This window comes from Stenella coeruleoalba (genome assembly GCF_951394435.1).
Source record: "Stenella coeruleoalba genome assembly, chromosome: 2".
Lineage (NCBI taxonomy): Eukaryota > Metazoa > Chordata > Mammalia > Artiodactyla > Delphinidae > Stenella > Stenella coeruleoalba.
Genome location: NC_137147.1, coordinates 131,693,154 through 131,720,733, shown reverse-complemented (window position 1 = coordinate 131,720,733; position 27,580 = coordinate 131,693,154). Strand labels below are relative to the sequence as shown.

The following is a 27,580-nucleotide window of genomic DNA, read 5'->3' as shown; positions in this document are numbered from 1 at the left end:
CTCTTCTCCTTCTGGGACCCCTATAATGCAAGTGTTGTTGCGTTTAATGTTGTCTCAGAGGTCTCTTAGGCTGTCTTCATTTCTTTTCATTCTTTTTTTCTTTATTCTTTTCCACAGCAGTGAATTCCACCGTTCTGTCTTCCAGGTCACTTATCCGTTCTTCTGCCTCAGTTATTCTGCTATTGATTCCTTCTAGTGTAGTTTTCATTTCAGTTATTGTATTGTTCATCTCTGTTTGTTTGTTCTTTAATTGTTCTAGGTCTTTGTTAAACATTTCTTGCATCTTCTCGATCTTTGCCTCCATTCTTTTTCCGAGGTCCTGGATCATCTTCACTATCGTTATTCTGAATTCTTTTTCTGGAAGGTTGCCTATCTCCACTTAATTTAGTTGTTTTTCTGGGGTTTTATCTTGTTCCTTCATCTGGTACATAGCCCTCTGCCTTTTCATCTTGTCTATCTTTCTGTGAATGTGGTTTTTGTTCCCAGGCTGCAGATTTGTGGTTCTTCTTACTTCTGCTGTCTGCCTTCTGGTGGATGAGGCTATCTAAGAGGCTTGTGTAAGTTTCCTGATGGGAGGGACTGTTGGTGGGTAGAGCTGACTGTTGCTCTGGTGTGCAGAACTCAGTAAAACTTTAATCCACTTGACTGCTGATGGGTGGGGCTTGGTTCCCTCCCTGTGGTTGTTTTGCCTGAGGCAACCAAACACTTGAGCCTACCTGGGCTCTTTGGTGGGGCTATTGACATACTCTGGGAGGTCTCTAGCCTAGGAGTACTTCCCAGAACTTTTGCTGCCAGTGTCCTTGTCCCCACGGTGAGCCACAGCATCCCCCCCACCCCCACTTCTGCAGGAGAACCTCCAACACAAGCAGATAGGTCTGGTTCAATCTCCCCTGGGGTCACTGCTCCTTCCCCTGTGTCCCGATGCACACACTACTTCGTGTGTGCTCTCCAATAGTGGAGTCTCTGTTTCCCCCAGTCCTGTAGAAGTCCTACAGTCAATTCCCACTAGGCTTCAAAGTTTGATTCTCTAGGAATTCCTGCTCCGGTTGCTGGACCCTCAGGTTGGGAAGCCTGATATGGGGCTCAGAACCTTCACTCCAATGTGTGGACTTCTGTGGTATAAGTGTTCTCCAGTCTATGAGTCACCCACCCGGCAGTTATGGGATTTGATTTTACTGTGATTGTGCCCCTCCTACCTTCTCATTGTGGCTTCTCCTTTGTCTTTGTATGTGGGGTATCTTTTTTGGTGAGTTCCAGTGTCTTCCTGTGGATGATTGTCCAGCAGCTAGTTGTTATTTTGGTGATCTCGCAAGAGGGAGTGAGAGCATGTCCCTCTACTCCGCCATCTCGGTTCCTCCTCCTACACTCCAAATTTAGTTTTTAATTGGCCACTGTATACTATAATTTCTTTTTAAATTTAATGCCTCATCATGTTGAAAGATGATACCAGCAGATGATATTAGGCCAAATTATACATTTTAGAGAGAGAACAAGATTAGGTAGTTGAAATTTGATATGGATTGTTTAAGGGAAAAATAAGAGTTACAGTAATAAGAACAACAAATATTTAGATTCCTTTATAAAGGAATAAAGGGCAACTTTTTTTTAACTTAGGTTTTTTAGTGCGAATGTTTTAAAGGTTAACTAATTTACGGTCATATAAATAGTGGGTTTAATGTATCGGTAGAAATTGGTCGTATTTATATTTTTGTTTTCATAGCTAGCTATCATATTAAATTATGTATTTTGCAAATGGATTCTATGAGAATCAAATTTCGAAAGAGGAAAAAGATCCTATAGTTAAATAAGCATAAAATAATTATTTAAAAATTCTTCTCTCATCATTTTTATTTTGATCACGTAGGTAAAATAAGCTTATGGTAGAGTATTAAAAACCCTTGGTTATTTTGAGAATGACATTTACATACTTGAAGGAAAATAAGTTCTGCTTTACATATGAATATTGTCATATCCTTAGAGGTCTTAGAGGAATTTTAACTAAACTAATATTTGGAGAAAATTTTATGTTTTTAATTTGTCTTGGCACAGATACTTCTGTGGGTTGCTCTAGATAAGCATGTCATTGTTTAGGTTCTAAATAGAGGGTTATAGAGAATTGCTGCAGTGTTGAGAAAATTGTTTTCTTTTTTCCCCTCAATATAGTATTGTCACATACATGGTTCAACTAAAAAAATCTGTAGTTCTCTTATTTAACAGAAGCCTAAGCAAAAAATGACTGTAAGAATTTATAATAATAAAATTTATTTATTAAACATAAAGGACCCTTTATGTTTAAGGTCCACTTTTGCCACCATTGTAAAAATATGCTGATGTAAATCCTAGCTACCATGGATTTATTTTTTTTAGATTTACTGAAATTACAAATTTTAATGAAAATTTAGAAATTTAAAAAATGATTATGTATGCAGGTATGTGTTTGAATTTCACAGTGTGAAAATAGTAGAAGTTGTATATGGATAATTTAATCATTATTTCATCCGTAAGCTCTGTTACTCTGTTAAAATCTCTTCAGGTCTTAAGAGGTGAAATAGAAATGTTCTCTGGAGAAGATAAAATTGAGAAGGAAATAGGCTTATGTGAGAATTTACTTTCTGCAAAGTTAAATATATTTAACTTTAATAGTTTTTTTAAATCATTGTTAGGTATGATATTTGTGTGGCACCTTAACAAGTTAGTTTCTATAATATTCTAGCGTTTACAGAGAAAAAGCTTATGATGCAAAGAAATGGTCTGTCATCTAAACTCTCTCACCCCATTCTCTTCCCCAGGGACAATCTTGTATGTTTTGAGGGGGCAGAGTATCGACAGGGGAAATGAAGTGGGGAGGGGAAGCTTTAAGAAGGATACCCATGTCTAGGCTCCACTCCAGACCAATTCAGTAATAAGCTGAAGCTCAAGCACTTGCATTTTTAATACCTTTATTGAGGTGTTATTGATTTTCAGTAAACTTCACATATTTAAGATATACACATTGATATATTTTGACATGTGTTTATACCTGTGAAATCATCACTATAATCAAGATAATGAAAGTATCGATTGCCTCCAAAAGTTTTCACTTTCTCTTTTGTAATCCCTCCTTTCTGCGCTTCCCTGTTTCCCCTTCCCAGGGTTATCACTATTCTGCTGTTACTACATATTAATTAGCATTTTAAGAAATTTCTGTATATGGAATAATGTAATCTTTGTTTAGCTTCTTTCACTCAGCATAATTATTTTGAGATTCATCCATGTAGTTGTGTATATTAATAGTTCCTTCTTCTTTTATTGTCTTTAGGAGTACTCTGTTGTATGCATGTAACTCAGTATGTTCATCCATTCAATTGTTGACAGATGTTTGAGTTGTTGCCAGTTTCTCTATTATGAATAAAGGCACCATGAACGTTTGTCTTTGTTTTGAACATATGTTTTCATTTCTCTTGGGAAAATATCTAGGTCAGTTTTGTTGATAATATTGTTCAGGTTTCCTTTGCCAATTTTCTGTACTTGTTCTATCAGTTGAGAGAGGGGTATTGAAATCTCTGCATATATCTGTGGGGCTACTTTTTTTAAGCCAACTTTATTGAGATATAATTTACATAGCATACAGTTTATCCATTTAGAGTGTACAGTGCAGTGTTTTTTAGTATATTCACAGAGTTGTGCAGACATCACCATAATTAGTTTTAGAACACTTCCATCACTACAAAAAGAAACCCAGTGCCCAGCAGCAGTCCTCCCTTTCACCCCACCCACCCAGCCCTATACAACCACTAATCTGTCTTTTGTCTCTATAGATTTGCCTGTTCTGGACATTTCATAGAAGTGGAATACAATATGTGGTCTTTGTAAATGGTTTCTTTCACTAGGCATATTGTTTTCAAGGTCATTCGTGTTTTAGCCTGTATCAGTATTTCATTCCTTTTTATGCCCAAATAATATTCCACTGATTGAAAATTGTAGAATATACCATATTTTATCCATTCATCAGTTGATGGACATTTAGGTTTTCTCCACTTTTTGGAATTTATGAATAATGCTGCTTTAAATATTTGTGTACAAGTTTTTGTGTGAACATATGGTTTCGTTTCTCCTGAGTTTTTGTGTGAAACTATCAGACTGTTTGTGAGAAACTTTGTGGGAAAAGTTTGTGAGAAACTATCAGACTGTTTTCCAAAGTAGCTGCATCATTTTACGTTCCCATTAAGTTTATTTTGTTTTGTAATTCTATCAGTTTTTGCTTCTTTCATTTTGAAGATCTATTATTATGTTCATAAACCTTTAGGATTGTTTTGTCTTCTTAGTGAATTAACAGTTTATCATTATGAAATGACCTTCTTTATCCCTTGTCATATTTTTTGCTCTGAAATTTACTGTGTCTGATATTAGTACTTCAACTTTCTTTTGGTTAGTGTTAGTATGGTAGCTCTTTTATTTGTAATCTGTTTATATTCTCATATTTAAATTAGGTTTCGTATAGGCAGCATGTGGTTTGGGGTCTTGCTTTTATCCAATTTGAGTCTCTATTTCCGTGTAATGTGATTATTAATATGGTTCCTTTAAATCTATCATCTTATTGTTTTTCTCTTTGACTCATCTGTTCTTCATCCCCTTTTTCCTTTTTCTCCCATCTTTTTGATTAATTTTCTTTTATAATTTATCTTCTTTGTTGGCTTAGTAGCCATAAATATTTGTTATTTCACTGTTTGCTTTAGGGTTTATAATATGCATATTTAGCTTTTTATAGGGATTTATTAATTAATAATTCTGATGCATATATTTGTATTACATAATTCTAATGCATAATTTTAAGTAAGGTATATATGTTCAGAAAGTGTCATCACCAGTACGGCATAATTTTTTTTTTATATTCCCTTTAAAGTATAATGTTTTTCTTTGGTTTTTCAAATATTTGACCTGTAAATGTTTTGAATTTTGGTGCTCAAATGAAATTCACAGTTTATTATTAATAACAATAACTATTATTTATACAACTTCACAGTTTGTCATACACAGCAGTTTAGTAAAAAGGTCTCATGGATTATTGTATCATTTTATGGAATATAAAATAGACTTTAGCTTTTAAGAATTTTCCGAGTCATATAACTGGACCCCAAGTTTTATAATTCTAGATCAATGCTATTTTTATGTATACTATTTATGATTAGAACATAAAGAAATACTTACTTAACTTTCCAGTCAACTGATTTTGTTTTTCACTTTATAGTCTATGGCAGAAGTTCTTGCTAAAAAGGAAGAGCTAGCAGATCGTCTAGAAAAGGCCAATGAAGAAGCCATTGCTAGTGCTATTGCTGAAGAGGAACAGTTAACTAGAGAAATTGAAGCTGAAGAAAACAATGATATCAATATTGAAACTGACAACGACAGTGATTTTTCTGTGAGCTTTTAGAATTTTTATTCTCTGGGTGATTGAGACTTATACGATAAACAATAGCAAGTTTTTTTTTAAGCACTTTACCATTACTAAGTGTTTTTATATATAATGCAATTGACAAGTTGGAAGTTGTTTTCTCATTTTACACATCAAGAAAATGAATCTCAGAGTAAGTAAATACGTAACATTACTCAGATTATAATTGTACAGATTGAAGAAGAGTCAAAGATATATCTTTCCTTCCTTCTGCTAATAAAAAGCAAATGATACATTGCCTTTCTATCACTAGGCGCTCAGGATATATATGTTGATGAGAGGGATTTCTTAAAGAATAAAAGTATCATGAATGTTTGCTATGTTATCCTATTAAATTTTAATGCCCAACAAATACTTTTTAGCTTTTCTGATGTATGCTCTAAATATGTCAGAATTTATGTAGTAATAGTTTAAACCCAGTAGTTTTCTTTTAAAATTACTTGGCTTGTCTCTGCTGTTAATGGCACGTAGGTTAGTCTTCCTCTTAAAATGTATAGGCTGTGGTATTTTTAACTTGGTAATTATTGTGACTGTAAGAGGTATGTAACTTTTTTCTGGTTTTGGACTGTTTGCTAAATGAAATATATGAGCAATAGATAGAAAAATTTCATATATAGTTCATTTTATAAGGTTATAATTGGTTCAAATATTTGTTACTCAATTTTTCTTACTACATTTTAGGCCAGCATGGGCAGTGGAAGTGTATCTTTCTGTGGTATGTCTATGGATTGGAACGATGTCCTTGCAGATTATGAAGGTATTACATGTTTGTATGTTTGTGTGTGTGTGTGTTGTATGTATAGGTAGAGGGGTATAAAATAGGTTATCTTATTACTTGGGGTTTTTGTGTAAAATAAATAAGAGTGGGATGCCTTTTAAAAGTCTGTTCTCAAATGTTGGTTTTATAGAATTATGTGGTTAAGCAATAGCAGTTTTCTTTTTTCTGAAAACAGCTCGTGAATCTTGGCGCCAAAATACATCCTGGGGGGATATTGTAGAGGAGGAACCTGCTAGACCTCCAGGACATGGAATTCACATGCATGAAAAACTTTCCTCACCATCTCGTAAAAGGTCTGGCCTTTGAAAATTAATTTGAAATGTTTCACAGGAAGGGAACTAGATGTTCTTGACTATTAAATGGAGTTACTACATACTATTTTAAGGTACATTATTCAAGACATTTCCAGATCCATTGAAAAGTGACAATGTTTCTGTGAAATTTTAGGCCAAAGTTAGTTTTGTATATTTTTTATATTTATTTTAAGAACTTTGAAGACTAAAGAAGATATTACTGACTTTATCATGTAAACATTTGTGTCTCTTGTCCATTTGTTTGTATTAATAGAACAATTGCAGAATCTAAGAAGAAACATGAAGAAAAACAAATGAAAGCACAGCAGCTAAGGGAAAAGTTACGTGAAGAGAAAACATTAAAGCTTCAGAAATTGTTAGAAAGGGTGAGTTTTTAATTTTTAGGGAAGTATGATTGCCTTAAATTAATGGGCTTATTTTCAACTTGACTTCTTCTGGTTCGAGAGAAGCTAAAAGAACAATAAAAATAAATTTACTAGGAAACAAAAGCATTTCTATCTACTGAGTTACAGAAAGCTACCTGTTAAAGAAAGAAAACAGAATTTGTCATTCCTAAAAAAGCTGGTAAATTGATGTTTTGCTGAGTTCGCATGGATTATTAAAGCTGCGCGTTGTCTTTTGCCATTTTCAGTGGAGGTTTCCTTGGGGAGTCTTGTGCAAAGTGTTCACTGAATTGGTAGGACAGTTTTGAGCTTGGGATGATCAGATTTGAATAAGTAGGGCACTAATTAGATTTATGGAAGACATTCTTGGAGTGTTTAGAGCAGTGTAACTTCTGGTTAGTATGATGTAGTGGAAAGAACATGGGCTCTGGAGATGGCCAATCAGGTGAAATCCTGGTTTGAACCACATAATAGGATATGATGCCCTGGGCAAATTACATAACAATACTGCCTTTTAATTTCTTTATCCATAAAATGACAATTATCATTGTTAACCAGTTGTGATGATGAAAGTGGCAAGTAAAACAGTAGCGTGGTGCTCGGGTGGCTGTTGCTCAGCATATGGTCATTCTTATTGTTAGTTACACATGGCAGACATGAGTACTGTATTAGTTATGTGTGCTGTGTAACAAAGGGCCTCAAGACTTAGCAGCTTAAAACAACACACAGTTTCACTTAAAACAACTGCTCACCGTTTGTTGGGCATGGAAATCAGGAGTGGCTTGTGTTGTTATTTCTTTGTTCAGAGTCTCTCCTGAGGTTGCAGTCAAGCTGTTGTCTGGGGCAGCAGTCATTTGGAGCTGAAGGATCCACTTCCAAACTCTCATATGGTTATTGGCAGGCCTGGATTCCTCTTTAGCAGTTGGTTATGGACCTCAGTATCCTGCCATGTGGGTCTTTCCATAGCCTGATGTTCTTATAACATGGCTGCTACCTTTCCCACAGAGTAATCTGAGAGAAGACGAGAAAGAGAGAGAATGAACAAGTGAGCTGCCAAAATGGAAGCTGCACTGTCTTTTATAACCTAATCTTGGAAGTGATATACCATCACTTTTGCTGAATTGTATTGGTCACGAACCTGATACAGTGTTGGAGGGAAAAACACAAGGGTCTGAATACCAGGTGGCTGGGATCATTTGGAGCCATCTTGAAGTCTGTGAACTACATATACCTAACATAGCATGATAGAAGATAGGTAACCGTTATAGCATAGGTGAACTCCTTTGTTACCTTCTGGTCCTAGAAAGGAGGACTAATATGCCTAGGTTAAAAATATTTGCATTACTTATGTTTGTTTTAAAATTGGGGAAAACAATTGGACCAAATAATTTGAATGTAAAAATGAGGTGGCATAAGATTCTCCTTAGTACAGTGGACAAGTTGGCTGGGAAAGGAAGAAAATCTGTAATTTTTCTCTTTACCTGAATCTCAAGAATTTAATCATTTTAGTCAAGATTTTAATCATTTAGATTGAATAGATCAAATATGAAAAACAGTCTCCATGTCATGGGGCTCTATAAGAGTTAATATATTATTTCATTTTAAGCTTGAGAAAAATGTTTTAACACAATTATAATTTCCCTTCTTATTGTATTTTTAATACAAATAAAATTATATACTTTATTTTCTCACTATATAATATAATCTCCAGATACTCATGCAAACAAAACAGTAAATTCTTTTTTTTTTTTTTTTTTGCGGTACGCGGGCCTCTCACTGTTGTGGCCTCTCCTGTTGCGGAGCACAGGCTCCGGACGCGCAGGCTCAACCACTGCGCCACCAGGGAAGCCCCAAAATAGTAAATTCTTGAAATTGTACAAGACGTTAGAGGTTCTCTGGTTTAATTTTCCCATCAATGTAGGTATCCCTGCAATTATTAAATGATAAATCCCACCTTCCATTTATATAATAAGTTATTGTTTCAACACTATTCTATACATATATGGTCTCATCTGATCACCACAATACCTCCGTGAGGCACACAGAGTTGAACAGATCCTGAACCCCATTTTTTAAAAAATTTATTTTATTTAATTTATTTATTTTTGGCTGCCTTGGGTCTTCGTTGCAGTGCACGGGCTTCTCACTGCGATGTCCTCTCTTGTTGTGGAGCACAGGCTCCAGGCACGCAGGCTTCAGTAGTTGTAGCGTGCGGGCTCAGTAGTTGTGGCTCGCAGGCTCTAGAGCGCAAGCTCAGTAGTTGTGGTGCACGGGCTTAGTTGCTCCGTGGCATGTGGGATTTTCCCAGACCAGGGATCGAACCCATGTCTCCTGCATTGGCAGGCGGATTCTTAGCCGCTGCGCCACAAGGGAAGTCCCCCTGAACCCCATTTTATAGATGTGAAAACTGAATCTAGGAGAGGCTAAGGGCTGTTTCCAATGTCACATGACCAATAATTTGCAGAGCTAGTTACCAATATCACCTGACCAATAATTTGCAGAGCTAGAGCTTTAAGGACCTGTTCCTAGCTCCTAATCCAGTACTGTTTCTGCATCATACTTTTTTAGGTGGTTAAATACATTATTATATAGATGAAATTCAACTGAAATGTTAGTTTTCTTCCCATTCATGTTGAGCCAACATTGATTTTCTATAATTCTTATTGCAGGTGCAGGTTCTGATTTCTTGGAGCACAGGACAAGTCTTTTACTTCTATTTGATATTGTTTTAAGGAAGTAAAGGGAGCTAACGTAATTATTCTTCTATAGTCAAAACTCTCTGTTCCTTCAGAGAATGTTTCTTATGCAAATATTTATTTTTCAGACTTCTCACCTTTTTTTCAATTTCTAGGATAAAATTATCTGTCTTGAATTTGGGTTATAGAGCCATTAATGTTTATAAGGATAAGACATACAAACTATTTTCATTTTAAGTGTGCTCATAGTGCAGTATAATAATAACAGCAAATATTTCTCTTGAGCAATGTCTAATGTACTGTTCTAAGAGTTTACATATATTCACTCAATCTTGAAAACCTATGAGTTAGGTACTACTACTATTCTCTTTATAGATAAGGAAACTGAGACATAGGCTAAAAAAGTTGCCCAGTTTATATATCTAGCAAGTGACCATGGTAGATTATGAACTCATCAGTCTGGCTCCATAGGCTGTGTTCGTAATCATTAGTCATGATCCTTTAGGTCTTTCCACATTCTTGACTTTATAATTCCTAAGCTGTTTATCTGTTTGCACTTCTTGTCAAGTGACTATGTATGCTGAAATTAATGATGTGATAATTCATTGCATATAGGAGAAAGATGTCCGGAAGTGGAAAGAAGAGTTACTAGACCAACGACGTAGGATGATGGAAGAGAAATTACTTCATGCTGAATTTAAACGAGAGGTGCAGTTACAAGCAATTGTTAAAAAAGCACAAGAGGAAGAAGCTAAGGTATAACTTAGGTGCTTTGAACATTGAATTAGTTACTTGAGTACTTTTTCAGTTGTTACACGAGAAGCTAATGTTTATCAAATGTTTATCCTGTGCCAGAATAACAGCATTTTTACATGCTCATTTGATACTTATTATGTGCAATATCTTATTCTTACAGTAATCCTGTGAGATATGTATTACTTTTTACAGGTTTATTGAGGTATAATTCACAGACAATAAATAACACATATGTGAAGCATCAATTTGTTGAGTTTTGACATATATATTCCTGAAACCATCAGTACAATGAAAATAATAAACAATTCCATCACCCTCAAAAGTTTCTTATACCTCTTTGTAATTCATTCCTTCCTCCAACTCTGTTACCACACAATTGCTGATCTGCTTTTTGTCACTATGGATGTTAGCATTTTCCAGAATTTTATATGAATGGAATCATAGAGTATGTACTCTTTCCCCTGGCATCTTTCATTCAGCATAGTTATTTTGAATTTTATCCATGCTGTTGTGTATCATTTCCTTTTCATTGCTGAGAAGTATACCATTGTGTAGAAATACCATAGTTTGTTAATCCAGTCACTTGTTGATGGACATTTGTTTTCATTCCAGTTTTTGGCTGTTATAGATATAGCTGCTGTGTAAATTCGTGTACAGATCTTTGTGCAGATGTGTGCTTTCATTTTCTCTGGTAAATACCTGATATTGGCAGAGTCTTATGATAGGTTTAACTTTTAAAGAAACACTTTATATACTCTTACCAGCAGTGGATGAGAGTTCTAGTTAGCCACATTCTCACCAACACTTGACATGGTTACATACTGTAATTCTAACCATTCCATATTAGTCTTTATGTATAGTGTCATATGGTTTTAATTTGCTTTTTGAACATCTTTTCATGTATTTCCTATCTGTAGCTCTTATTTGGTACAGTGTTTGTTCAAATATCTTTGTTCATTTTTTAAAGTTAGATTGTTTTGTTATTAGTCAAACAGTTCTCTTTTTCAGCTTTTTTGAGATATAGTTGACAAATAAAATAGATATTTACATGGTGATTTGATATACATATACATTGTGAAAGGATTTCCCTCATCCAGTTAATTAACATATCCATCACCTCACATATTTATCTTTTGTGTGTGTGTGTGTAAACATTTGAGTTCTACCCGGTTAGCGTATTTCAATTATATCAATACAATACAGTGTTATCAACTATAGCTACCATGTTATACATTAGATGCTTAGATTTCATTCATCTTATAATTAAAAGTTTGTCCCCTTTCACCAATCTCTCCCTATTTCTATCTGCCTCCCCCCCGGCCTGTGGCAACTACTTTTCTGTTCGCTCTTTCTTTGAGTTTTTTGAATTGAAGTATAGTTGATTTACAATATTGTATTAGTTTCAGGTGTACAGCATAATGATTCAGTATTTTTACAGATTATACTCCGTTAAAATTATTACATGATAATGGCTGTAATTCCATGTAATAGCAATATATCCTTATTGTTTATCTATTTTATGCATAGTAGTTTGTATGTCTTAATTCTGTACCCCTTATTTGCCCCTCCCTTCTCCCCTCTTCCCTTTGGTTACCACTGGTTTGTTTGTTTTCTATATCTCTGAGTCTGTTTCTGTTTTGAATATATATTCATTTGTATTATTTTTTAGATTCCAATTATAAGTGATATCATACAGTTTCTGTCTTTCTCTGTCTGACTTAACTTCACTAAGCATAAAGTTCTCTAGGTCCATCCATGTTGCTGCAAATGGCAGAATTTTGTTCTTTTTTATGGTTGAGTAATAGTCTATTGTGTGTGTGTGTGTGTGTATATATATATATATATATATATATATATATATATATATATATCACATCTTTTTTATCCATTCATCTGTTGATGGGCATTTCAGTTGGTTGCATTTTCAGTTGGTTGCATATCTGGACAGAAAATCAATAAGGCAATGATGGTCTTAAATGATGCAGTAGACTAGTTGGACTTAATAGATATCTATAGGACATTATATTCAAAAACAGCAAAATAAACATTCTTTTCACGTGTACATGGAATGTTCTCCAGGATAGATCACATACTAGACCACAAAACAAGTCTCAACAGATTTAAGAGGATAGAAATTATGTCAAGCATTTTTTCCAACCACAGTGGTATGAAACTAGAAATCAACTACAGAAAGAAAAATCTGTTTCGATGAGTTGCACTTTTTCTTTTATATTCCAAATATAAGTGATACCATGCAGTATTTTTCTTTCTTTCTCTGGCTTATTTCACTTAGCATAATACCCTCCAGTTTCGCCCATGTTGTGGCAAATAGCAGAATTTCTTAGAGGACTTTGTATATTTTAGATATTAATATCTATGTTTTGCAAATATTTTCTCTCAGTCTACGGATTGCCTTTTCATTTTCTTAAAAGTGTCTTTTGAAGTTTTAAAAATTGGAAAGGTCCCATATAGACTTTTTTTTTTCTATACTTTATGTTTTTCTGTACCCTATTTAAAAAAGTTACATAAACTTAAGGTCACTAAGATTTTCCCTTAAGTTTTCTCTAGAAGTTTTAAATTTTACAGTGAGGTCTATGTTCCATTTTGAGTTAAGTTTTTTATATGGTGTGAGGTAGGGTTGAGGTTCATTTTTTTCATATGGTTATATAATGTTCCAGTATCAGTTGTTAAAGAGACTATCTTTTGTATAATGAATTGCCTTAGACCCTTGTTGAAAGCAATTGGCTATATATGTGTGGGTCTATTTCTGATTTTCTATTCTGTTACATTTATCTTTATAAATACAACTTTATCTTCATTACTGTACCTTTATAATAAGTCATGAGATCAAGTATAAATCCTTAAGTTTTATTTTCTTCTAAAACTACTTTTGCTCTTTTAGGTTCTTTGCATTTCCATGTAATTTATAGGATCAGCTTATGAATTTCTACTCCTCCTGCCCAAAAGAGGCCTGCCTGTATTTTGATTAGAATTGCATTGAATTAATGCAATTCTAATCTGGGGGAGACTTGTCATCCTAATGATATTAATTAATTAATGCAATTAATCTGGGGGAGACTTGTCATCCTAATGATATTTAGTATTCTGAACCATATGTCTGATGGCATATATCTCCATTTATTTTGGTTTGTATATATTTTATGAAATTTATCTGCAGTTCATATTTTTAATGCTCTTGTCAGTAGTATCTTGTTTTAAATTTGTTTCTAATTGCTTGCTGCTAACTTATAGAAACACATTTGATTTTAGTGTATTACCTTATATGCTACAACCCTGCTAAACCTACTAGTTCTAGTTTTATTACTTCTTTTCCTGTATGTTTTTCATTTTTAAATCTCCCTTTATTGCATTAACCAGTACTAGCACAATGTTGATTAATGATGAGAACCAATATCATTGCTGTGCTCCTAATATTAGGAAGAAAGCGTTCAGTCGTTCACCATTAAGTGTGATATTAGCTGTAGATCTTTCATAGATGTTCTTTATCAGATTGAGGAACTTCCTTTCTTTTCCTAGTTACTAAAATTTTTTTACCATGGACTTTGAATTTGGTTACCTGCTTTTTCTGCATTTATTGAGATGATATTATGTGTTTTTTTAAGATCTTAAAATGGTGAATTTCAGTATTTGATTGTCGGATACCAAAGTAACTGCAATTCTGGGATAAACCTCACATGGTCATGATATAATATCAGTTTTATATTTTGGTGTGCTTCATTTGCTAAAATTTTAAGAATTTTTGCATCAATGTTTGTGAGGGATTTTGATCTTTTTTTTTCTTTTCTTATAATGTCTTTGTCTGCTTTTGGTAACAGAATATGCTGGCCTCCTAAAGTGACTTGGGAAGGTTTCCATCCTCTTCAGTTTTCTAAAGTAGTTTATGTGGAACTGGTACAATTTCCTCCTTAAATTTTTTGTGGAATTTACCAATGAAGCCGTCTGGGCCTGGGGTTTTCTTTGTGGATGAGTTTTTTAAATAAAAATTCCATTTTTTTATATACATAGGGCTATTCATATTATCTATTTCTCTTGTGTAATTTGTGTCTTTCTAGGAATCTGTCCATTTCCTTAATGACTAACAATATTGGGCATATATTTATGTGCTTATTGGCTATTTGTATATCTTCCTTAGAAAAAAGTCTATTCAAAGTCCATTGCTCATTTTTTTAAATTGGGCTGTTTGTCTTTTTGTTGTTCAGCTGTAGGAGTTCTTTGTATATTCTCAATACTAGTCCTTTATCAGATATATAATTTGCAGATATTTTCTCACACTGTGTAGGTTACCTTTTCACTTTGTGGATAATGTTCTTTGCACAAAAGTTTTTAATGTTGATGAAGTCCAATTTATCTATCTTTTGTTTTATTTTTTGTACTTTTTGTGTTAAGAAATTATTGCGAAATTCAAAGTCATGAAGATTTACCTCCATGTTTTCTTCTAAGAGTTTTATGGTTTTAGCTTTTATATTTAGGTCATAGATACATTTTGAATTAATTTTTATATACAGAATGAGGTAGGGGGTCTGCCTTTATTCTTTTGCAGGTGGATATCATTTGTCCAAGCACTGCTTCTTGATGACACTATTCTTTCCCCAGTGAATGGTCTTGGCACACTTGCTGGAAATCAATTAGCCATAGGTGTACAGGTTTATTTCTCTTCTCTCAGTTCTATTCCACTGGTCTATACGTCTATCCTTATGCTGGTATCACACTGTTTTGATTACCGTAGCACTTCAGTAAGCTTTGAAATCAGGAACTATAGTCCTCCAACTTAGTTCTTTTTCAATGTTGTCTTAGCTATTTGGGGCAACTTGCAGTTAGGATGAGGATAAGCTTTCCATTTCCGTAAAAAAGTCCATTGGAGTTTTGTTAGGATTGCATTGAATTTTTACCATGCTTTGGGGAGTATTGCCATCTTAATAATATTAGATCTTCCAATCCATGAACACAGGATATCTTTCCATTTATTTAAATCTTCCTTAATTTCTTTATGGAGTGTTTTCTATTTTTCAGCACACAAGCCTTTCACCTTCTTGTTTAAATTAATTCCTAAGTATTGATTGTACTCTTTTGGAGGTGACTGTAAATGGAATTGTTTTCTTAATTTCATTTTCAGATTGTTTACTGCTAGTGTATAGAAATACAATTGATTTTTATATATTTATCTTATCTCCTGAAACCTTGCTTGAACTTGCTCATTAGTTGTAATAGCTTTTTAGTGGATTCCTTAAGATTTTCTATATTCAAGATCATACCATCTGCAGCTAGAGATAGTTTAACTTCTTCTTTACCAATTTGGATGGCTTTGATTTTTTTTGTTGTTGTTGTTGCTTATTGCTCAGGATACAACCTGCAATACAATACTGAATAGAAGTGGTAGGAGTGGACATCCTTGTCTTGTTCCTGATCTTTGGAGTGGGAGGCATTTAGTCTTTCATCATCAAGTATGATGTTAGGTATGGGGTTTTCATAGATACACTTCAAAGATTGAGGAAGTTCCTTTTTACTTCTAGTTTGTTGAATGTTTTTAGCATGAAGGGGTATTGGATTTTGTCAAATCCTTTTTCTCCATCTATTGCAAGAATAATGTGGTTTTGTCCTTTGTTCTTTTGATATTTGCTGTGTTACATTAATTGAATTTCATATATTTTATATGTTTGTCTAATTTTTTAGTTGTTTAAGGTGGGAGGGTGCATCTGGACCCTCTTACTCCATCATAGCTGGAAGTGGAAATTCTGAACTATGTATTATTTTTATATTTTAGAGAAGCAGTCTGAAGGCAGATTGTTGATGGTCACACAGTCGGAATTAAAATCCTGATGTTTGTGGTTCGAAAGCCTATGCTTTTACCACTGTTCTTATTATTGGTTTAGTATTTTCATTTTGTGGTCTTTTTTTATATGACTTGTATGAATTTTGATCTGTCTAATTGCCTAATATATTTACTTTCATTATAATCTCATTAAACCAAAGTGGCTCCTATAAACATATTAACCCAAACTATAGTTTAAATAATTTCCGTCAAGATAAGTGGTTGACTGCTGGTTGTTTTTACATAAAGATATCAGCTACCATTTTCAGTTTTAAAAATTCTTGATAATCCAGGTTCACTGAGTTAACAGTCTGTACTAAGATTTTTGCTAATATGAAATTCTGCTTTAAAACCCTGCTACCAACTGCTGTCCTGTTGGTTCTCTTAATTTTCATTGCTTTCTCTTCGATAATCTCTGAAACCCTCTTTTGAAATGTATTATATCTACAAAGAAAATAAAAATAGACAATCTAGTTTTTTCTTGTTCTCTCATTCATTTAAATATTTTATGAATGAATTGTTCTTCGTATAATTACATAAATATCTTAAAAGTTTGTGTGAAACATTGTCGATTACTTTCATCCCCAGACATTTTAATCTATGAGACAAAACCTCCTACCTTTGGTTTTATCACATGCCAATATTTCCCAGTCTTGCCTGATTATAACAGTAATATGAGTTGTTAAAAAGAGAGATTTCCAAGCTTTGCAGGTTTTTTTCAGTAATGCTAGAGTGGCCCCTGAGGAGCTTTATTTTTTTATAAGCCCCCCAGGTGATTTTTATGATCAGGAAATTTGGTTCCACATATATCAAACAGTTGCTCCTTCTTCAAAAGTAATTTTTCATCATAATAGTGAGGACTGAAGTCTCTGGAGTTAGATAAATTTGGATTCAGGTCCTGACTCTACCACATAGTAGCTGAATGGTCTTGGGTGTTATTTTAGCCTCTCAGCCTATTTGTTGATCTGTAAAATAGGAATAATCTTACCTACATCTCAAAGAATTGCTGAAAGGATTAAATTAGGTTGTGCGTATTGTGAAGCAGTTAATGCCATCCTTGGTATGCTGTAAATACTCTGTAAAATATTACAATTTCATAGAATGCCACATCCTATTTGTGTTCCACTTCCTAACTTTTCCTTAAGTCCCTAATGCATTTCTGTTGTTTTATTACTAATCCAGAAGTTCTAATAATCCAGTGATTTAAAATATACTTAAGTTCCACTAGAACTTAAGAATATGTCCTTGAGACATACCAAATATATTTATTTCAGTCCTGTGTAAGATATTTTTTCCACATATACTTTTTTTGTGAGTTTTTGGCATAAATTAACAGTCTTCTCAAATGTCTTAGTTCTTTCTTGGATACACAGATGATTGAAAATAAGTCATCTACTATTTAGTTGTTAGTGATTATTATTACAGGCAGAGTTATTCAGCACCCGATTTTATCATTTATTTAATAGTATAAAATGGCTTTTATTTTCAGTTTCTTAATGGTCTCATTGATAGCTTTTCAGATGCAATGTGTCTACTCATAATTACAGGGTTTTGGGGGTTTTCTTTGAGGAAAAGACATCTTTTTCCTTATTTATGGCAGTAGCCTTTTCCTTGTGCTGTGTCCTCTTGCCTGCTTTTAAAATTTGCTTCATCAGTTATCTTCTTGTGCCTGCTCCTTTGCTTTCTTCCTCTAGACTGACTGCTTCCACCTGTTCTATAGATTACCTACTCTTTCCTTTTGGAAATCATTAGATTCCTAGAAAGAGCTGTCTGTGCTCATTTCCACTACCTCATCACTCCTGTCTTCTTGAATTCCTTATGACACCATTTTTCCTCTATGCTATACTGCACTTTCCTTTCAGAATGTTACTCTGTTATCACTATGTTTAAAAGCCTTTTCTGGATCTGTTCATTATCAACACTGTTATGTATTTTTTTCTAGAACACTTTCTTCTGCACTATCTTGGTTTTCCTTCTGCTTTCCTAACCAATGCTTTACTATCTTCCCTTTTTCTTTTGCTGCTTAAATGTTACTGCCTTCAGTCCACTTCATTTATTCCTTTCCTTGAATATCACATTCTCCTTGCTTCAGCTGTCCTCTCTGTAATGACTCCTAGATCTGCATTTTAACCCCACCCTCTCAATGAAGCTCTAGACTCAGTTACCTATTGCTTGATGATTGTATCCAGTGAAACTCATCAGCTCACCACCCCTGTATCCCAAATCATTTGCCTTTCCTGAAATTCATATTTCAGATGAATGGTATCACTAGTCTCCCATTAATCTAGACTTGGAAAGCTTGTGATCATTTATCAATATTTGCAGTTGTTATTCTTGCCTTTTGTCCCTACTCCCTTCAAATTAATCTTTCTTAAGGGCATTATTGTATTACCTCTCAACTTAAAAACCTTTAGGGACTTTCTCTTGTCTTTCTTAGTATAAATGCATTACTCTAGCTTTCTTTAATACTGTTTTATATGTAGAATAGTGGCCATATTGTTATGAAAATGGTTTATTCTCATTTTAAAGAATTCAAGCAATATGTAGCAAAGGAAACTCAAAATCCCACCCTCAGAAATAGCTACCATTGACATTATAAATACTCTTCCAGAAATCTCTTTAGAATAATGTTCAGATTGAATGAATAGATAACTTTATAAAATAGAATTATACTATCAGGCTTCCCTGGTGGCGCAGTGGTTGAGAGTCTGCCTGCCAATGCAGGGGACACGGGTTTGAGTCCTGGTCTGGGAAGATCCCACATGCCGCAGAGCAGCTAGGCCCGTGGGCCACAACTGCTGAGCCTGCGGGTCTGGAGCCTGTGCTCCACAACAAGAGAGGCCGCGACAGTGAAGGGCCTGCACACCGCGATGAAGAATGGCCCCCGCTTGCCGCAACTAGAGAAAGCCCTCACACAGAAACGAAGACCCAACACAGCCAAAAAAATTAATTAATTAATTAATTAATTAATTAAAAAAAAAGAATTATACTATCCATGGTACTTCTTAATAAGAAGTATTCATTTCTATTTTAGTTCCATTTTAAGAGAAGGAAGTGACGTGGAAGTAAAATTGAGGGACTTATTGAATTTGTAACAAAGGTTTCTTTTTCACAAGATCTCCTCCCAACAATTTTCATAGTTTCATTATTTTTACATTGTTAAGGTTTATAACATTTACATTTTGCTCTGAAACTATAAATTCCACAGTTTAGTTTTCCTTCTATGTATGAATGGATGCACAGCTTGCCTAATCCTCCATTCATGTGTTCTTTGTTTTGACCTGGTTGGCTGGATTTTATTAACAAGTAATTTTTTCAGGAAGAGGTTATTATGCTCTATTCCTTGAGTTCTTAGGTATCAAAGGCCTGTGGCATTTCTGAGTACATCTTGGCTAGAGATCAGATTCATGGTTCAGAATATCTTTCCTTCAAAATTTTGTAGGCATTATTCCATGTTTTTCTAGCATTAACTAATTCTGTGGAGAAGCCTGAGGCCAGACAGATTTTTTCTCCCTCTTTCTCATAGATGACTTGCATTTACTGCCTGGAAGCTTAAAAAATTTGTGCTTGTTCCTTAATGTTTTGTGATTTAATAAGGATATTCTTGGTGTTGATCTTCTGAATAAATTCTTCATGAAATAAAGTGGGCTTTCTAAATTTTCAGTAATTCTTTTTATCAGGGAAAATTTTCTGTATTATATATTGGAATATTTTGTCTTTCTTAACTTTACAGATATTATTCTTACATTAGATCATCTTAACTTGTTCTCCATGTTCAAAAGTTATTACTTACACATAAATTTTCATTTTAAAGTCCATATTAACTGTGATTATAACAAGCCTTTCCTCTGTTAGTGATTCGACTTTTTACCATCTTTGCTCTGTTTCATGCTTTTTCTAATTTAATTAATTCTGTGATTGTGTTACTTTGGGCTAAGTTTCCTTAACTCTCTAGTCTTCCTTTATTTTATCATGTCATTTTATCATCTTTTTTGCACCTTTAAATTCAGGTTCGTGTTGACTTCTTTTTACATTACTAAGTTTGCCTGGGAGATATTCTGCTGTTTCTTTGGTTATGTTTTCTTCCAGTTAATTTCCAGGAAATGTCTTATTTTTTTACTTACTTACAGTTTGATTGAGATATCATTGACATATCAAAATTGTGTATATTAAGGTGTACAACTTGATTTTTTTTTGTTTTTTCAGTACGCGAGCCTCTCACTGTTGTGGCCTCTTCCGTTGCGGAGCACAGGCTCCAGATGCGCAGGCTCAGCAGCGGCTATGGTTCATAGGCCTAGCTGCTCTGTGGCATATGGGATCTTCCCGGACCAGGGCATGAACCCGTGTCCCCTGCATCGGCAGGCGGACTCTCAACCACTGCGCCACCAGGGAAGCCCACACTTGATATTTTGATATACATATACATTGTGGGATGATCACTACAATCCAACTAATTAAAATATCTGTTACCTCTACTTAGTTACTGTGTGTGTGTGCGTGCACACACACTAAGAAGATTTCAGATCTATCTTCTTAGCAAATTTCAAGTATATAGTACAGTACTATTAACTATTATCACCATGCTGTGCATTACGTCTCCAGACATATTCAACTAGCATAACTAAAATTTTGTAGCATTTGACCAACATCACAGACTGTATTTTTTATGCTGCTTTTGCACATTCTTCCCTCTGAATTTTATTTTATTTATTTTGTCTGGAGCATTAGGTCTCATTTCTTTTTCTTTCATCTTGATTATGTTTAACATGTGACCCTTGATACATTATGATTAATTTTCCTTGAGCATACCTGTTTGTCTTATACTTTCAGTATACCTTGAGAAATGATTATATTGTTAATTTACTTATGAAAGTAGTTACATGGTGGCATGGAGATTGGGAAATCTTTGCTAGAACTGTATTCAAACTTTCTTGTTTCAGTTTGTAACATATCTAGTGATAGATTTTATTTCATCCAACATGGATTCCTGGAGTCTATACTACTTTCAGAGAGAGTAAGCTTCAGAGTTTGTTTACTTCTCAATTTCACTCTACCTTTTTCACTGTGGCATGTCTTCCTTCTGGCTTTCAAGAATGAGAAATTTGACCCCAACAGACATTTTCCAGTTTTTTATCATTAACTGTACTTTACTCATAAAAACTTTACTCTCCTTTACCATTGATCTATATTTCTGTTTTTGTGCCAGTACCATACTGCCTTGATTACTGTAGCTTTGTGGTATAGTTTGAAGTCGGAGCACCTGATTCCTCCAACTTCATTTTTCTTTCTCAAGATTGCTTTGGATATTTGGTGTCTTCCACGTTTCCATATGAATTGTAAATTTTTTGGTTCTAATTCTTTGAAGAATGCCATTGGTAGTTTGATAGGGATTGCATTGAATCTGTAAATTACCTTGGGTAGTATATTCATTTTCACAATATTGATTCTTCCAGTCCAAGAACATGGTATATTCCTCCATCTGTTCATGTCATCTGTGATTCCTTTCATCAGTGTTTTATAGTTTTATGAGTACAAGTCTTTCGCCTCCTCAGGGACATTTATTCCTGGGTATTTTATTCTTTTTGTTGCAGTGGTAAATGGGAGTGTTTCATAAATTGCTCTTTCTGATTTTTCATTGTTGCTGTATAGGAATGCCAGAGATTTCTGTGCATTAATTTTGTATCCTGCAACCTCATCAAATTCATTGATTAGTTCTAGTAGTTTTCTGGTGGCATCTTTAGGATTTTCTATTTACAGTGTCATGTAATTGGCAAACAGTAACAGTTTTACTTCTTCTTTTCCAATTTGTATTCCTTTTATTTCTTTTTCTTCTCTGATTGCTGTGGCTAGGACTTCCAAAACTATGATGAATAAGAGTGGTGAGAGTGGACATCCTTGTCTTGTTCCTGATCTTAGTGGAAATGATTTCAGTTTTTCACCACTGAGTATGATGCTTGCTGTGGTTTTGTCATAAACGGCCTTTATTATGTTGAGGTAGTTTCTCTCTATGCCCATTTTCTGGAGAGTTTTTATCATAAATGGGTGTTGAATTTTGTCAAAAGCTTTTTCTGCATCTATTGAGATGATCATACGGTTTTTATTCCTTAATTTGTTAATCTGGTGTATCACATTGATTGATTTGCATATATTGAAGAATCCTTGCATCCCTGGGATAAATCCCACTTGATCATGGTGTATGATTCTTTTAGTGTGCTGTTGGATTCTGTTTGCTAGTATTTTGTTGAGGATTCTGCATCTATGTTCATCAGTGACATTGGTTTGTAATTTTATTTTTTTTGTGATAATCTTTTTCTGGTTTTGGTATCAGGGTGATGGTGGCTTCATAGAATGAATTTCGGAGTGTTTCTCCCTCTGCAGTATTTTGGAAGAGTTTGAGAAGAATGGGTGTTAGCTCTTCTCTAAATGTTTGATAGAATTCGCCTGTGAAGCCATCTGGTCCTGGACTTTTGTTTCTTGGAAGATTTTTTTTTTTGTGGTACACGGGCCTCTCACTGTTGTGGCCTCTCCCGTTGCGGAGCACAGGCTCTGGATGTGCAGGCTCAGCGGCCATGGCTCACTGGCCCAGCTGCTCCGCGGCATGTGGGATCTTCCCGGACTGAGCACAAACCCATGTCCCCTGCATCGGCAGGCGGACTCTCAACCACAGCGCCACCAGGGAAGCCCTTGGAAGATTTTTAATTATGGCTTCAATTTCATTACTTGTGTTGGGTTTGTTTATATTTTCTAATTCTTTCTGGTTCAGTCTTGGAAAGTTTTACCTCTCCAACAATTTGTCCATTTTCTTGTGATTGTCCATTTTATTGGCCTATAGTTGTTTGTAGTAGTATCTTATAATCCTCTGTGTTTCTGCAGTGTCAGTTGTGATTTCTCCTTTTTCATTTCTAATTTTATTGATTTGAGTCCTCTCCCTTTTTTTCTTGATGAGTCTGGCTAAGGGTTTATCAATTTTGTTTATCTTCTCAAAGAACCAGCTTTTAGTTTTATTGATCTTTGCTATTGTTTTCTTTGTTTCTATTTCATTTAATTATGTTGGTGGGAGTGTAAATTGATATAACCACTATGGAAAATGGTGTGGAGATGTGTTAAAAAAACTAAAAATAGAACTACCATATCACCCAGCAATTCCACTACTGAGCATATACCCTAAGAAAACCATAATTTCAAAAAGAGTCATGTACCACAGTGTTCATTGCAGTACTATTTACAATAGCCAGGACATGGAACCAACCTAAATGTCCATCGACAGATGAATGGATAAAGAAGACGTGACACATACAATAGAGTATTACTCAGCCATAAAAAAAATGAAATCGACTTATTTGTAGTGAGGTGGATGGACCTAGAGTCATACAGAGTGAAGTCAGTCAGAAAGAGAAAAACAAATACTGTATGCTAACACATATATATGGAATCTAAAAAAAAAAAATGGTACTGATGAACCTAGTTGCAGGGCAGGAATAAAGAGGTAGACATAGGGAATGGACTTGAGGACATAGGGTGGGAGGGCAAAGCTGGGGCAAAGTGAGAGTAGCATCAGCATATATACACTACTGCATGTAAAACAGTTGGCTGGTGGGAAGCAGCAGCATAGCACAGGGAGATCGGCTCGGTGTTTTGTGATGATCTTAGGGGGGTCGGATAGGGAGGATGGGATGGAGGCTCAAGAGGAAGGGGATATGGGGACATGTGTATGCATATGACTGATTCACTTCGTGGTGCCATAGAAACTAACACAGTATTGTGAAGCAATTATGCTCCAATAAAGATCTATTAAAAAAAACTGTACTCTAGCAAAACTTGACTGTTCAGACTCAATATATGTGAAGTTGAGGATGAGGTATATAGTTTAATATCTTGTACCTAATTGTCACTTATTTGGTGTATGTTGAAGAAAAATGATTTGTTTACTTTAAGTTTTGTCACCTCATACTCATTAGAATAATGTACATACCTATTAAAATTAATGTAACTTGTATAATGTCAAATCACAATGATATTAAGTAACTATAAAATGGTTTCTATAAAAATCTTAATTTATCTCTTAAAAACATTTCAGTGGAGGCCCAAATAGACATTTCTCCAAAGAAGACAATATAAATGGCTAACAGGCACATGAAAAGGTGCTAACCATCACTAATTATTAGAGAAATGTAAGTCAAAACTACAATGAGGTACCATCCTACACTGGTCATAATGGCCATCATTAAAAAGTCTACAAATAACAAATGCTGGAGAGGGTGTGGAAGGAAGGGAACCCTCCTACAAAATTGGTGACCATGTAAATTGGTACAGCCACTATGGTGAACAGTATGGAGGTTCCTCAGATAACTAAAAATAGAGTTACCATATGATATAGCAATTCCACTCCTGGACATATATCTGGACAGAACTATAATTCAAAAAGATACATGCACCTCTATGTTCATAGCAGCACTATTTACAGTATCCAAGACATGGAAACAACCTAAATGTCCATTGACAGATGAATGGATAAAGAAGATCTAAATATATACAATGGAATATTACTCAGCCATAAAAAGAATGAAATAATACCATTTGCATCTACGTGGATGGACCTAGAGATTATCACATTAAGTGAAGTAAGAATGAGATGACAAATACCATATGATATCATTATTCATAGAATCTAAGCTATGACACAAATGACCTTATCTATGAAACAGAATCAGACTCACAGACATAGAGAACAGACTTGTGGTCGCCAAGGGGGAGGGTTGGATTGGGAATTTGGGACTAGCAGATGCAAACTATTGATATTATATATAGAATGGATAAACAACAAGGTCATATTGTATGGCACAGGGAATTATATTCAATATCCTGTAATAAACTATAATGGAAAAGAATATATGTATATGTATAACTGAATCACTTTGCTGTACACCGAAACTAACATAACATTGTAAATCAACTATGCTTCAATAAAAAAAATATATTTCAATGGCAGACCTTTACTCTAAATCAGGGGTCCCCAACCCCCGGGCCACGGACCGTTAGCAGTCCTGTGGTCTGTTAGGAACCAGGCCACACAGCAGGAGGTGAGTGGCGGCCAACCAAGCGGCTTCATCTGCTGCTCCACATCACTTCCCTTACCACCTGAACAGTGCTTGCATTACCGCCTGTACCATCACTCGCATTAATGCCTGAACCATCCTCTCACCACCCCCGTCTGTGGAAAAACTGTCTTCCGCGAAACCAGTCCTTGGTGCCAAAAAGGTTGGGGACCACTTCTCTAAATCACTTCTTACTGCGGCCTATGGGTTTGTTATGTACACTGGATTATTATCCATTTGGGGGATAAGTATTGAAAGAAAAGACTATAAGTCGTTCATTTTTTGGTCTATGCCTTAAAACTGGTTTGTATTATTATATAAAGACTGTTAAGTTTCTTATTTTTGTGATGTGCCTTAGAATTAACCTGATTTGAAACTCACTCTCTTTTTTTTTATTGCAGGTAAACGAAATTGCCTTTATAAATACCCTCGAAGCCCAGAACAAACGCCATGATGTTTTATCAAAATTGAAGGAATATGAGCAGAGGCTTAATGAGTTACAGGAAGAGCGTCAGCGAAGACAGGAAGAAAAGCAAGCACGTGATGAAGCTGTTCAGGTAGAATTTTATTCAGCAAGCATTTATTGAGCACCAGCCATTTCCTAGGCTCTGAGCCAGGTGCTGAGGATACAAAAAGGAGTAAGACCAAGTTTGTGTTCCCAAGGATGCATGGTTTAGTGTAGCACGGTTTGGAAATGGGAAGTCTGATTGCCAAGGCAGTGTGTACTCCTTCAGAAAGGGTATCAGTGTTTTTGTCAATTTGAATCTCTAGTCTCAACCAGATGAAGGACTAAATTGCTCTGGACAGATTATTATCTATTCTTTTCTAATTGGGTTGGGCAAGAATATGTTCCTTTCTTCCCTTACAAATGGATTGTGTTTGAACCAATGTATATAGCCTTAGTAACTGGGCAATCTTTATGCTTATGACAAGGAGCACCTGTCATATATTGGGCAGTGTCATCACGTACTTTAACCTCTGTAGCATACCCTAAGTTAGCTACCATTTTCAGGATGGGAAGAAGACTTAACACATAAACTTTAGTGATGGTTTTAAACTATTTAAATCTTCCTCAAGATCAAATATGGATGCAGACATACTTTATCTATTATGACTAATATTTGCTTGTTTATTCATTCAGTCATCGTTTATTGAATTACTGCTATAATCTGTGTGCTGTGCTTTGCTCAAGGACATGAAAAAGATATATCCTTGATCTCAATGGGAAGACATATATGTAAACAAATCTTAACTCGTAGGATTAGTGGAACAGTAAAGACGTTTTTGGAAGCACAAAGGAGAATCTGTTACTCAAATTGAGAGTGGCAAAGACGTGAGAACATCAGGAAAAGCTTCCTGGAGGAGGCGGTGCCTCAACTAAGTTTTGAAAACTGAGACAGTCGTAAATGGTGCAAAGTAGGCATTCTATGCAGGAGATGAGTGAGTATGGCATGTACAGTTAGGGACCTGACCATGAAGAGCTTTGTTGTTATGTTAAAAGCTAGGGATGTTATTAATGTTTCATGCTTCTTCATGTCACTGGTAATTTTAGGAAATTAAAATATCATAACAGTTTTCAAGTTTATTGGTTACTTTATGCTCTTTTTGTACACTAGCAATCAGTCCCATATTCACCCCAATCTCTATTTGATTTGAGTTCAAGGTCTCATTTTAATCTGAGTGTCAAGCTAACTTATGTTTAAAAATACAGGATACTACTTTTAGAGAAACTTTAGCTTTTCCTCTCAAAGGAACAGTAAAAAATTCATTTTTATCATTTAAAAGTTAATTACTCACTAACTAACATTCTTAAATGAGTAAATGAAATAGGATATTTGAATTTTTAATTTGACCCATCCCTTCAGCTTTATTGCTCTTTCTTTTTCTGCATCAAACCAATTTATAAAAATAATTATTTTTTTATACGCCAATAAAGATGTTCAAAAATAATTATTATTTTGAAAATTGTGTGTTACTTTTGAGCAACCATTAGGCATTAATAATTCAGAAATAAATGAGATATGATCTTTGCCTTTATGGCAAATAATACAACATAGTGTGAAAGTGTAATAGAAACCTGTACTGTATAGGTTACAGTGGTATCACAGAGTAGGGAATAATTAGCTCTCTTGGTGGGAGGGGAATGTCAGGGAAAGTTCAGTGGAAGAGGTAACTTCTTAACTGGATTTTGGGGGGAAATATATGAGTAATATTGTATATTTTTGAGTAGACATCTTTAGTTACTTTTTCTGCATTTATTTTGCAGATTTGAAGATTTGAAATATAACAGTTATCTT

General features: G+C 34.7%; 1 protein-coding gene across 5 annotated transcripts in view; it reads left to right on the top strand.

Annotated features, from left to right (window-relative positions):
* The window catches only part of SCAPER (S-phase cyclin A associated protein in the ER), a 495,741-nt gene that overhangs the window by 158,303 nt on the left and 309,858 nt on the right, over positions 1 to 27,580 (top strand). For 4 of the 5 annotated variants that reach the window (XM_079912990.1, XM_079912987.1, XM_079912988.1 and 1 more), the window contains exons 11-16: positions 5,228 to 5,398; positions 6,113 to 6,188; positions 6,385 to 6,502; positions 6,777 to 6,888; positions 10,218 to 10,358; positions 25,685 to 25,840. In XM_079912990.1, coding sequence (XP_079769116.1) covers positions 5,228 to 5,398; positions 6,113 to 6,188; positions 6,385 to 6,502; positions 6,777 to 6,888; positions 10,218 to 10,358; positions 25,685 to 25,840 — 774 coding nt within the window. Of the gene's footprint in view, positions 1 to 5,227; positions 5,399 to 6,112; positions 6,189 to 6,384; positions 6,503 to 6,776; positions 6,889 to 10,217; positions 10,359 to 24,297; positions 24,360 to 25,684; positions 25,841 to 27,580 lie in introns of those variants that run through there. The other variant, XM_079912991.1, reaches the window with a different exon arrangement.